We start from the raw sequence: 12,866 nt of genomic DNA on the forward strand, positions 1-12,866 counted from the left end.
ATATTTATATCAGAATACTAAATACAGTTTTTCTACAGTAGTAGGCACAGATAAAGTGTTGTAGTTATACTTTTGTTCTCATTTACTTTTACTAAACTTCTGCTGTAAATTGAAAATGCTAATTAACGTTCGTAATTTTAAGAACAGAGAAGGTTCAAAAGCAATACCTCATGTGTACAGAATATAACACAAATAAATAGATTTTGTAAAAAAAAAAAAGGAAGAAGAAAAGAAAAAATATATATAACGACACAAATTTCATTTCAAATTTCTTATATATAAAAAGAACATCAAATAGAATCTTTCAATTTAATGTCCTTCAATTATCCCCCTTTAGGCTAAGGGAGACAGATGATTAAAGCAAGTGAATGATGATGGAAGAATTGGTGGAATGAGAATGTAGGAAGAAACAGGAATACCTCAAGAAAAGTCACGGACACGATGTTGTCCACCAAAAACTTACTTAAACGGGAATCGAACCAGGGATTCCATATACCACAGGTGAGTATCCTACCACTAAGCCAACGTTCCCCTTGATTTCCTATACATAAGTACATTACAAACTTATTATAATACATCAAAGAATTGTTTAAATTACTGTTACTTATAGAAACTAGTAACTATAGTTGTTATACTTTACTTCGTCTCTTTCCACTAACATTTGCAAACCACTTGTAATTTTCTTTTTTTTCTTTTTCTTTTTTTTTCTTTTTTTTAATACGGACATTTCACTACCTAATTTCAACTCAATCAGTTTCTCAATCGAAAATGCCATGAATTCAACTGGTTATCAGCTTCATGCTTGCTGTTGGAACTTCAAACATAACTACACCAAACCAGCCTTTTCGGTTTCCAAACGGTTTCTTAGTGATGACTGAACAAAACCAAATTACAAAACAATCTTTTAATGGCAGCTATAGATGGTTAGTAACTGTACAATAATGCAAATTAAAGTATTATTATTTCTATACTTGAGATTTGTGGCTTTTCCACCATTCATATTTTGACACCTGTGCCTTTACTGTAGAACCAAAATATGGCTCATTAAATAGTCTCTTTTTTATCTTAAAACTTGAAAATCAAAAAAAGAAACGTTTAGGAATATCAAATTCTTCAAAATTCATTCAACATGTTTCCATAATTTTTACTGTCTTCTATAGTGTAATTATTCTCCTGCACTTCATAAGTACTGTTTAACAGCTATTGGTTTAACAAGAAATAACGCATTTTTAGTTTTGCTTTTTCAGTCTCAGATTCTGTACAGTTGAATCGATTACTACTCAGTTTTCTTCGTATACTTTCACAGTTGTTGACCAACTGTTAACATAATCTTCTAATCTACGAAACTATTCGACCGTACCTTTGTTAAAACAACATGTTTAGGTTCTCCCACTTTCTCTATATACCACACTTGTAAAGTGATTGCACTTATAGTATTTTACAATATTGATTGTTTGTTCCTTTATATTAGGAGATAACGACTTGATATAATAAGCAGGAATTTTAACACATGAGCTGAAGAAACGTATTAAATAATATATATATATATATATATATATATATATATATATATATATATATATATATATATATATATTACCTTCTTTGTTATATTTCTTGGCGCATCTCATAAATGTTTTATGAAAAAGGTGTTCAAAAATGATGAACGAAACCAAACTCTTTATTTAAAGAAAAACTTGTATAAACCACGGTTCAAATCATAGTTTTAAACCAAGCTGATTTAAATCATTCAACTTTGCTTACAACTACCTAATTCTCTACTTTCGATAATATTACTCGCACTTAAATATTTACATCTTAATATATCGTGTTCACATTTTTATAACAAGTTTGTAATCCTTAGTTAACTGTATCTAAGAGCAAACTTATAAATAAACTGTCAAAAATAGAAAGACAGCAAAACTAAACATAACAACACATTCAGCAAGGCTACGTGATAAAAATATATATAAAAATGCAATCACGTAACAGTTTCAACACACTAAATTGTTGCGTGGTTGTTTATCACATAACACTACTCAGTGTGTTATTGTGTTTAGTTTTACAACATGGAAACAAGGCCTAATAGAATAATTAAAGGTAGCCAAATTCAATTTTTAAAGAGCTATTGACTCAAGCATATACTAATTGATTGGAATAACATCCAAGTAAAACTAATGTTTGCTTGGTTTGTGCTTAATTTAAATTTCATTTTGTAATATAAAACTAGAAACAATCTTCATTTCGAGTCAATACGTGGTTAGCTGAACTCATTGTCTAAATTTAGAAATGAATACTATTTCCTACACAAGTACTAAAAATAAAATATATACATACTAAACTACATAAAAAAAATTAAATATAAATTATTTTCCTGATGTTTAAAATGTATATAGTTTATTTTTACATGATTGCTTATCATTCTTTCGAATTTTAACTTTACATAAAAACACAATTTGATGTTAAATTGTAAATGATCTTATCACCATATTAACAGTAAGTTGAATATGTATTTTGGGGGAAGTAGTCTGCATATTTGATTTATTTTATTTTGCTGCCTTAATTATCACTGCAATCACATAATCTATCACTTTTTCATGTCACTGTGGATCCAATAATAATAATGTTTCTGTCAAAATATAACCAAATGGAGCTCCAGTTTTGACAGAACAACATGTAATTTGCCCTTATTTTCGAAATATAATTTATCATCTTTTAACACAATTACAGAGAGTAATCATATACGAAGATTACATCCATGCATTCATCACTGGACGACTGTCTAATTTTAGTGTTGATTTTTTGGGACTGAAGATGTTGCTTTTCTTCGCATCAATCACACTATTATCCTCCGCTATCGCTTGATTTTCTACTGATTTTGAAGTTGAAGAAGAATCAAGGTCCTCAACTTTGACGTCCACGTATGATGTTGATCCTTCTCTCGGCCAGTAATGTCCTCCCTAAAGAAAAACAAATGTACATTACATAAATACTAATGGGATAGTATAAAAGAAAGTGAAATGAAACTCTCAGAAGCGTTAACATGACGCTGTTCCTTGATCATCGTTGGCCTATGTTTACGATATACTTAAACAAAGATATCAGCATTCTTGAACCATTCTGTCAGGAGGTGAAGACCAAAAGTCAACAATGCACAAGCACATTTCTCAAATTCCATTGGGACTTCTGGGCTCATCCAGCCTATAATTTTAATATGTTCTCATGCAAGTTCCATGTTACGAAGGGGAATTAGATTTATGGGCTTTCAGCATCTATGGCTATGTTAGCTCGTCACGTATGAACGATGACGTCCCTCGGCGATCGCACTATCCGAGGAAAGGGAAGGAAGGAAGCGGCCTGGGACTTATATGTTAGATACCATCCCAGCATTTGCCTGGTAAGAGTGAGGAAAACCCAGGGAAACCTCACTCAGGATGGCTTACCCAAAAAGACTGTTACACTTTTTCGGCGGAATGTCCCCATCGGGAATCGAATCCAGAAAGAGTATGTCGCTCGAGTGTTAACGACTATGCTATGCTGGGCCACTTTCATGTTACAAGTATAATAACTACCGGTACATAATTGTAAGTCAGAAGGTTGGCTGCAAATGTTGTGTTGTCTAAAGCTGTGATTTCTTTAAATCCCAGAATAATACCATTACTAGGTTAATACTAGGTATGTGAACATAATGAAGGAATTTTGCTCTCATGGAATATAAGCAAGTTAAAATTTTAAAATCTAACCATTGAACTAATCATATTTCCCAAAGAAATTTTACGTAAAAGCCCAGGGATGCTCTGTTGGGATTTTGGGGTGCAGTATGGTACTGAAAACTACAATTAATAAACTCAGTGAAACTTTATTTAACAAAAAAGTAGAACTTCTTAATTTATTTAGAACTCAACATTAATATTGCAAACAGTTTATTGAGACAAGCGTTTTTATAAGTGCAGTAGTTGTTACATCATTAGCACAGAAATAATGCCTCATTTGGACTCTTGAATACCGGGTAAACGTGATTAAAGTCTGAAAATACGACCCAAGATATTTTACTACGTGATCCTCTGTACGTCCAGAAGAATAAACTTTCTTATATAAAATTTATAAATATAATCGTTCCTTTTTTAAATATAGAGCTATATGAAGTTGATTATTATACGTAAATAGCTCATAGCAAATAGAAGTAAATAACAGGTAGAAAAAACTTTGTAATGTGTTTAGAGACTTGAAGAAGACCTATCTTAAGCCGGAACAAGAAGTGTAGGAGAAAGTAGAGCCACGGTCACTGATTCGAAGGATCTAGGGGGCCAGTATACTCCTAAAGAACATTTCGACCTGAGGATCTGGATATATTTGCTTGAATATCTGAAAACGAAACACACATATCTGAATGTCCCTTAAAGTGACAGAGAAATCGGCCCTGCCGAATGCAGCATTGACACCGTTAGCATTACCACATTTTTAATTTTTTTTATATACCAGTAGCAAAACCAACCGTCAGATGTTATCACTCTGGAAAATTTTTGTCAAATGCTTGAAAACACTACCATGTGAATACATTTCTTACGTTTTACCGAACTTCACAAAGTTTCATTTCACTGATCCTTCTAAAACCTTTCAAACTTTTAATGACAAACTAGAGTAAGTGAAAGTATTGCAGGTTTTATTATCCCTGTGTTAAACTTGTTTGTCTTTTTGTAAGTTGTTCAAATTAGTATTTCTACAGACAAGCGTCATTGTCTTCGATTTAGAGATATGACGAGAATTGTGTTTAAGAAATGCTCAATAATCTAGAAATTTTTGAACAGTTTTAACTAAGTTCTGTAGTTGTTTATTGATTTAGATTTATGCCATCTATGTTAGCTGGGATAGGCTGAACCGCTGAGCAACCGAGCTAATGCCCAGTGCGCGCTCCCCTTTATTCTTGTCTTCCGAAAAATTAATGAAAACACCTATAAAATTAATAAATTATTCTGAAATACAGTGAAACCTGTCTTTAGCGGAATCGAGCGGGACTTGCAAAAATTTCCGTTAAAGTCAGGTTTCCGCTTAGTGGAGGTAGACCTTTCCTTTCTTTCTTTCTTTCTTTTTTTTAAATACATGCTTATAAAGGGGCATACTGAGAAAATATATTGCTTTACGTACATTGTTCGATTACAGTACTTCTTTCTTCTACGAATAAATGCACAAAAAAATTTAAATGAATACAAAATATACTATGCACACGTTTTCTTTATTTTTCTAATAGCCAAGCAGGATTTTCTGTGTACATTGATGCTTGGCTGCTTAACTTTCCGTATACACTTTAGCCTGAGAAATTATACTAAGTGAATCAGAATCATTTTTCCGTAAGGCAAATTTTTGCAGTTCCTTTAAACTTCTGAGAGCATCTTGATATGCATTATTCTACACTCTTTTTCGAACTCGGTATCGTATTCCTCTTCTTCCTCTATCTCGTTTTCTTCTTTCCGACATTCCGTATGATTCTTGATTAAGTTGCGGGGATTAAGGACAATTTGTGGGGGTGAATATGAGTAGTGGTTGGGGAAGGTCAAACTGTCCAGAAATATTTAACAAAAGAACGAACATTTTATCGCAAACAGTGTAATGTATATGTCTCACAGAATGTCTAAACATCTAAACGCTGTAGTCCAGAACACAGAATTTTTCGTAAATGTTTATTTTTCTTTCCGTTGTCCGCGTAACACAGTTTCCGCTTAATGAAGGGACTTTTACACATTTTGTTCTCCAAAATTCATGGGACCGTGAAATATTTCCGTTTAAGACAGTTTTCCGTTTAATAAAGGGTCCGTTGAAGACAGGTTTTACTGTACTTATGTTATTTTTCTGAAATAATTCACAAAATAATTTGCATATCTTATGAATCTTTGTTTGTAATAACTTTTCATGGAACGTCTGAGGTTGTTTGAAAGGTAGGCTGTCATGATGTAAGCAGAAACGATAGACGAAACTTGCAGATTAGATTGGAATCTTAAGCAGTGTAGGACGTACAGTGCTCTGCTACAATAAAAAAAAAATGACTTGGTCAGGAATACCAGATTTGTTTGGTCAGGGCATTAGGCCTTTATTTGTTCAGTTTAACCAAAATTTGGTCAGTTATACTAAATATGTTTGATTATTAACACTGTACTTTTTGGTTAGAACACTTGGTTGATTAATTTGGTTATGTCAACCAAATCTTAAGTTATTTGTTTTTTTCTGACCAAAATATTTAGTTACAAGGTCACGTGTATCTATTGGCTTCTAGGTAAGCATGAAAAGCAAATGGCAGCTTGACTAGCGGAACGGTTAGTGCGTAAAGGAACAACAATAACAACAACAGCAACAACAAAAGAGTTAAATACCGCAGCTAATCTACATGTTTCGAGGTAAGCTTACTTTTTCGTATGTATTATTTTGCTGTTAGGTAATTTGGATTGGTTATTTTAGTAGCCGTAAATCTGGCGTAAGAAATAGGTCTCTATACAGATGAAAGAGGCAGGCTGACGACGCTAGAGCAGGGTACAAAATTGTAGAGGGAGGGGTTGGGGTAATTCCTATTTCGCCACTAGCAACTTTCGAAAAGGAGTAAATAAAATAACACAAACGCCAGAAATATGCAAAACAAATGGTGGATTCACAGTTTACAGAGTACAAAATTTAAAATTTTCGAAGAAATATGAAATATAATTTTGAAAATACATTTCATAAGAAATAAAAATATGTGAATCCTTACCTATGAGATCGATATTTCTGGAGAAATACGTTACTAAAAGTTCCATCACTCAAGCGCGTAAATTGTATAAGAAACAACCGCATTTATTGCGAAGTTGGTCGTCCGCTTGGTTTACGACCAAGGATATAATAAAAGCTACGAAAATTTAAAAATAATCAGTTTTAAGTTCACAAATCCTGCACCATGTACGTATTAATGTTTATACTTTCTTAACTATTCTTTAATGGCTAAAATTTGTTTTTCATATAGGATAATTAAGTTGCTAGTCATCTAGATAGGTTAACGTTTGAAATTCATGCTAAATACAGAAAGCTTTACTTACTCAAAGCAAAATGACTTAAAATATGAACATAACTGCTCTCTCACAGAAATTTGATTAGGTTCAACCTATTATTTTTGTTTCCTTTAAAAAATGTATGCACACACAAGAAATTTCACATAAAATCAGTATTTTCGACAACACTGCCTGACGTCACTTGTAAACAATAAAATTACAGTAGTTCACGATCTTATCGTCTGCTCAAATATATCAGACGCATAATACTCAAGAAACATATATCCGTGTTTACATTCCGCTCGTTCATATCTTTTATTTCATTTTGCAAGTTCTTGTGATTTCGCTGTTCGTCATATTCAATAAAAGTTGTCATTTAAGGATCAACATTTCTATTGAAATAATACAACACGGACAAAGCTTTCCCCAGGTCTTTACAAATCATTAGTTGTACGTCGTTGTTCTCTAGGCCCACATCAACCAGAAAACTGAAAGAACTCCTTAAAGATGGCTCAACAAAAATAAAGAATATTTTATGAAGATTTTTCCATGTATTTTTATTCAGTTTACAAGTATTTGTTTCAAGTTTTAGACTCTAAATTTTTAGATTGTAGGCTGTTTCTTTGTTTCTTTTTTTTTAAATAAAGATTATTTTACTTCTAAATGTGTGTGATTTTTATAAGATTAGTTACCCAATTACAAGCCGAAACTAGTAATAAATTAAATATACTCTAGATCTGTGGATCCCAACCGGTGTGTCACTACACATTGGTGTCCCTCGCAGACCCACAGGGTGTGGCGCAAAATTTTAGAATATAAAATTCATTAAGCATTGATTGCAATTGGTTGAAGTCAGTTTTGAGGCAGACTGTACCAGAAAACACCTCCATCGAAATCAATAATACTCAGTACTACACACTACTTTATAGAAACTTTTAGTCTCACACTAACATAATTTTTATTATTATTATTATTATTATTATTATTATTATTAAAAAATAAAACAAGTATTTCGTGATGTTCTTGGGCGCTCAGTCAAAAGTATCGTCAGTCCAAAAAGGTTGGGAACCACTGCTATAGATTATGATAGCTATTCTGTGTTTTCTTGCTTTAAGAGTCTTCATCCCGTCGAAATTAAAATACCGCTAATTTTACAGTAATTATGTGATACCTTCAAATAGATAAAAGAAAATCGAAATGTGGAACAAGAGCGCCCTAGACAATATTATTTTACATGAGAAACCATTATCAAGACTCACTTATCTGCTTTCGATTTCGAGCCATTTTGAAAATCGGCATTTATTTTCGCGTTTCTAAACATATGAAAACGGAAAGCCAATAGGTGACTTGTGATAACGGTACCTCACGCAAAATAATATTGTCTAGAGGGCTCTTGTTCCATATTTCAATTATCTTTTATCTATTTGAAGATATCACATAATTACTGTAAAATTAGCGGTATTTTAATTTCGCCGGGATGAAGACTCTTAATACCTGAATAATTTATGGAAATTAAAAAAGGCCAAAACCATGACCCTTGGAGAAAAGAACATGTCAATTTTCCACAATACTAGTGAATAGCAAAGTCGAAAGAGTCAAATTTTCAGCAGGCTGGCAGTAACTGGAGGAAAAGTGATTACTGTGTATGTCACAAAACTCAAACATTAAATACCTTGTTTTCAGTATTTCGATCATCATGATGTACCTGTTCACAAAGTGATTCTTTGACACAGTGTCCATGTCAACAAAATAACTTGAGCACGATGGGGCGTGAATCTTCAATTTAAACAGCATCGGAAGTGTCACGTCATTTCATCGATCCCGAAAATAATGGACTCGACTATAATATCTGTCATTTTCGATTCTGTGTTCACTAAATTCGTTGTGTTGTGTTGACTAAATTCGCTATCTCAAAAACTAATAAACTAAACTAGTATTTCTTAAAAAGAAAAATATATATCTTAACCTTAACCACACTTCTTTAAATAAGCTCAAATTCAAATTGTTATAAGTTACAGAGAAGTTTTCTTAGTGGGTCAGTGGGTTGTGGGTCAACATCATGTGACTCTCTGTGACCCACCACCTACCATGACCCACTGCGACCCACCACCCACCGTGACCCACTGCGACACACCACCCATCATGACCCACAGCGACCCTCCACCCACAAGACCCACTGCGACCCACCGACTCAGTGTGATCTACCGACCCACTCTGCTCACTGCATTGTAGACAGTATCTTTTGAAGACTGGTAAATTTGTCTTCGTTTTACTTTCAAGACTTTCATTTCCCTTCCTTTTCCATTTGTTTCTGTCTACTTACCTGAGGTGAGTATATCTAACCAAGTGAGAAAAGAACTTCAGGCACTTTTGGATATTGATATTTGTAATTGTAATAATAGCAATAGGGCTTATACTACCACTTGGCTTTCGAGACCTGTGATTTTTTAGAGGAGCTAACTACTGGAAAAAATACATTTTTGAATCTCTGTAATATACAAATTATTATATAAAAAATTGAATGTAACTATGTGTGCCTGATCATCACGGTCAAATTGCAAAGTCAAATGAAATTACTTTTGATATATAGTTAGGCCTTAACCCAAACTGAGATGTTATATTGCTTTCATTATAATACATAATATCCTAAGGAGGTAGTGAGGATCCGAATTTTTGCGGGGAAAAATGAGTATCTCGCAAGCGTTAAACTTACGGAGCTGAAATTCAGTGTATTAACTCTTTATTGAAAATAAACAGAATGTGTCCTAGCATTTTTTTAAATTATCCTTTATGGAGGGGACACTTTCTATATACGGAAAATTGGTAGTGAGTTGGTTTGTAAAAATGATCGAAAACGATCGATATTAGTTAAGAAAAAAATCAGAAACAAACAATACAGTGCTTTGCTTCATATATCCATTGCTTTCTACTATAATAATTGCTGAAGCTTATGTTTATTATATGGAGAGCTTACAGCACAGGGCAATCAACCCATAAAGTTGTGAGAAAAATTGACATAAAATTTGTACTGTAAGCTTAATTACACGGAAATTTTAAGTTTGAACTGCACACATAATTATATGGAAAATTTTACACTTTTTTCCTCCTTTAGGTTGGTCTAATTACCTTGATTTGGGACTTTCAAATTTCATCCTTTTTTCCACTGAAAAGTATCGATAATTCATCAAGGAAATAATTATACTATGATAATTTAATTGAAATTTATCGTAATTTGGCCCATGGCAAACAGCAGTGTGGTAATTGAAGAGGAAGAAGGAGGGAAATTCCCATTCACCTCTGAACACTTTCCAGGAACCTCGTTCCCTTTCGCTTTCTAGCGGGGGGAAGAAACTTGGTAATGGCATCAAACCTTCATGTGTAATTACAAAAATTAAATTTATAAACAAATAAGAAATCATCACTCTATCTGGCTTTAATTGATAATTTATGCACAAGATTCCCTATCAAAGGTGTGGTAGATGAAGTTTCTGTTCTCCATGAGTCGACATTGCCAACTGACATGGTCGATATGGAAAAGATGTTGTATGGTGATAGAAAGATGATACTTCTTGCTGAGTATTTCAAAACTGACCGAGAAAAATCGTTATCAGACTTAAGTCTAACAAGCTGCCAACAGATTGTCGATGAGGAGTTGCAGAATCGGGTAGAAGTATTATCAATTTCCACGACAAAGTGCGAGCGGGGATTTCCCCTTATGAATTTACAGATGACTGATATTAGAAATAGACTAGTGCTCAAACATTGTCTAACTTGTTGTTCATCAATGTTAATTGCCCACCGCTAGACAAGCTCAAAGTAGACGAGCTAGTTATTTCTTGGCTGAAGGATGGGCATCATTCCACTGTGGATGATTTACCACAAAAAAGTTCTAACGCCAACAGGAAATAAACCCGATTTCAGATTTGTTTTAAGGTGGCAAATTACGAGTTATGGAAAATGTATACTTGTATTACTAATGGCTTAATTGTGTTATTCAACTTTGTACCTAATTTTTAATAAGTCTCTTCTTTGCTTTAGGTAAACTACTTTGAATAAATATTCATAATAATTGCAAATATGCATATTTGTAACTTAAATTTAACGTGGTGTTTTAGTGATTACACAAATTACAATTATGAGCATACTTTATGGAGATGCTCTCACAGAGGGTACCCGAGCACGTTTATATACCATGAAAAAATGATTTTTCAAGTCTTTTGTGAGAAAAATACTGTGAACTGAGAAACCAAATCTTTCCCATATTGTATAGAAGTATTTTCCTGTGAATAGAAGTTTCTTTTGGAATGCGTTGAGAAATTAACACTTGCAAGAATACTCTCTTAGTACGAGTATATTTTAGGCACATACTAATTTCCCCCCACCTCGAAGTGCTTCAATTTCCTCACTGATAAACACTTTACCATTTGATATTGTAAAGGTCAGATCCACCATTATTGTAACAGAGTGGTGCTTGAACGATTGACTAGAAATTCAAACTCCGATTAGTGACAATTTCACAGTCTTGTTTTATTACAAGTGTAAACTCTTTAGTCAGTACAGAAGAGGTCGTGGATCGTGTTCAGAGTTGATGATGATGGATTTTGGTGAGTCAGAGTAGTTCACAGTGGATGAGAGTGGTTCATGGTGGGTGGTGGATCACGGTGGGTCAGAGTGGGTCATAGTGGGTTGTGGGTCAGTGGGTCGTGGGTTAAGTTTTCATTGACCCACGCCAACTCTGATAAGTTATACGTTAAGCATTTCGCTTTCGTTTTCAAAGCAAGTGCTTAGAAGTAAACGTATGACTTAACCTATTTCAATTAATTTATATTGTTTTTCTTAACTGAATATAACGAAATATCAGCCATGAAGATTATACATTAGGAATTCTTTACTATAAAGCTTACTCCTCGATTCAATACGCCATTGGCTGGAACTACTTTTATACTGCTTCGGACATCCCTCACATATTTTATATTCTTCTTACCATCACCGCGAGACCATCCTGTTCCCATGAAGAAGACCTTAAATGAAAAGAAAAATCAAAATTAATATAATTGTTTATTTATAAATAAGATACCCACTGTAAATGCAAGTCTTTAATAAAATGGCTTTCAAACTTTTCAAATACTGTAAGTCATGTATTATTTCCTGTATTTATAAGTAGTGTTTGAAAGCAATGGTTTTAAAATTATTGAAAATTGAAAAGGCTTCTAGGGACCACGTTCGGATTATCGACGTCCTACTGTAATACAAATCTCCTCATAAGAAAGAGTAACCAAAATCTTCCTGTAGTTTCTTTTTTAAAATTTTAATGCTGATCCTTCTTTTTCTCATTTCATTATGTTTCATCCTTCCTTAAGTTTTTCATTTCTGGTCTCGAAGGGGAGTCCGGACCCCCCCCCCTTTGGCTACGTGCCTGGATGAACCAAACTCTTTAAAAATTAATATTCTCATACTACAAAATAATAGTAATAAAACAAGTTAGGCCTAGGTATTTATTTCTGAAATTTTAACTTGCTTGTTGTTACAAGTAAAATTTGGAAACTACCTATGCATAAGCGATATCAAAGAATATTGTTATTGTGTATTCCTTTTTCCACATCTGTGTACCTCCCATTCGTTTCATGTTTGATTCAATTCACGTCGACAGAAAACGATTTCCAATTTCCAGTTTCGTTTTGTTTCCTCATCCTTTATTTAATATAAAATTCTGGAATTCGTGCTGCGAAACTAACGCAAGGATAATGGGAAACTAAAATATGGGAAACAATGTTCTAAATTTTGCCACTAGAGGACTACCGAGTCTAAACGTTACTTCTGACATCTTTTGGCCGTCTTGGGAACTATGTACACAAT

The 12,866-nt window shown here is 33.4% G+C and overlaps 1 protein-coding gene across 1 annotated transcript in view; it reads right to left on the minus strand.

Moving 5' to 3' along the window:
* Positions 1 to 1,625: 1,625 nt before the first annotated feature.
* LOC145679753 (uncharacterized) overlaps positions 1,626 to 12,866 on the minus strand; it is a 60,962-nt gene continuing 49,721 nt past the window's right edge. Inside the window, exons 2-3 of the mRNA XM_081750310.1 lie at positions 11,915 to 12,031; positions 1,626 to 2,960 (exon numbers count right to left, since the gene is read on the minus strand). Coding sequence (XP_081606436.1) covers positions 2,751 to 2,960; positions 11,915 to 12,031 — 327 coding nt within the window. The 3' untranslated portion in view covers positions 1,626 to 2,750. The remainder of the gene's footprint in view (positions 2,961 to 11,914; positions 12,032 to 12,866) is intronic.

The sequence above is a fragment of the Thermobia domestica genome, chromosome 2 (genome assembly GCF_964235325.1).
Source record: "Thermobia domestica chromosome 2, izTheDome1.hap1.1, whole genome shotgun sequence".
NCBI lineage: Eukaryota > Metazoa > Arthropoda > Insecta > Zygentoma > Lepismatidae > Thermobia > Thermobia domestica.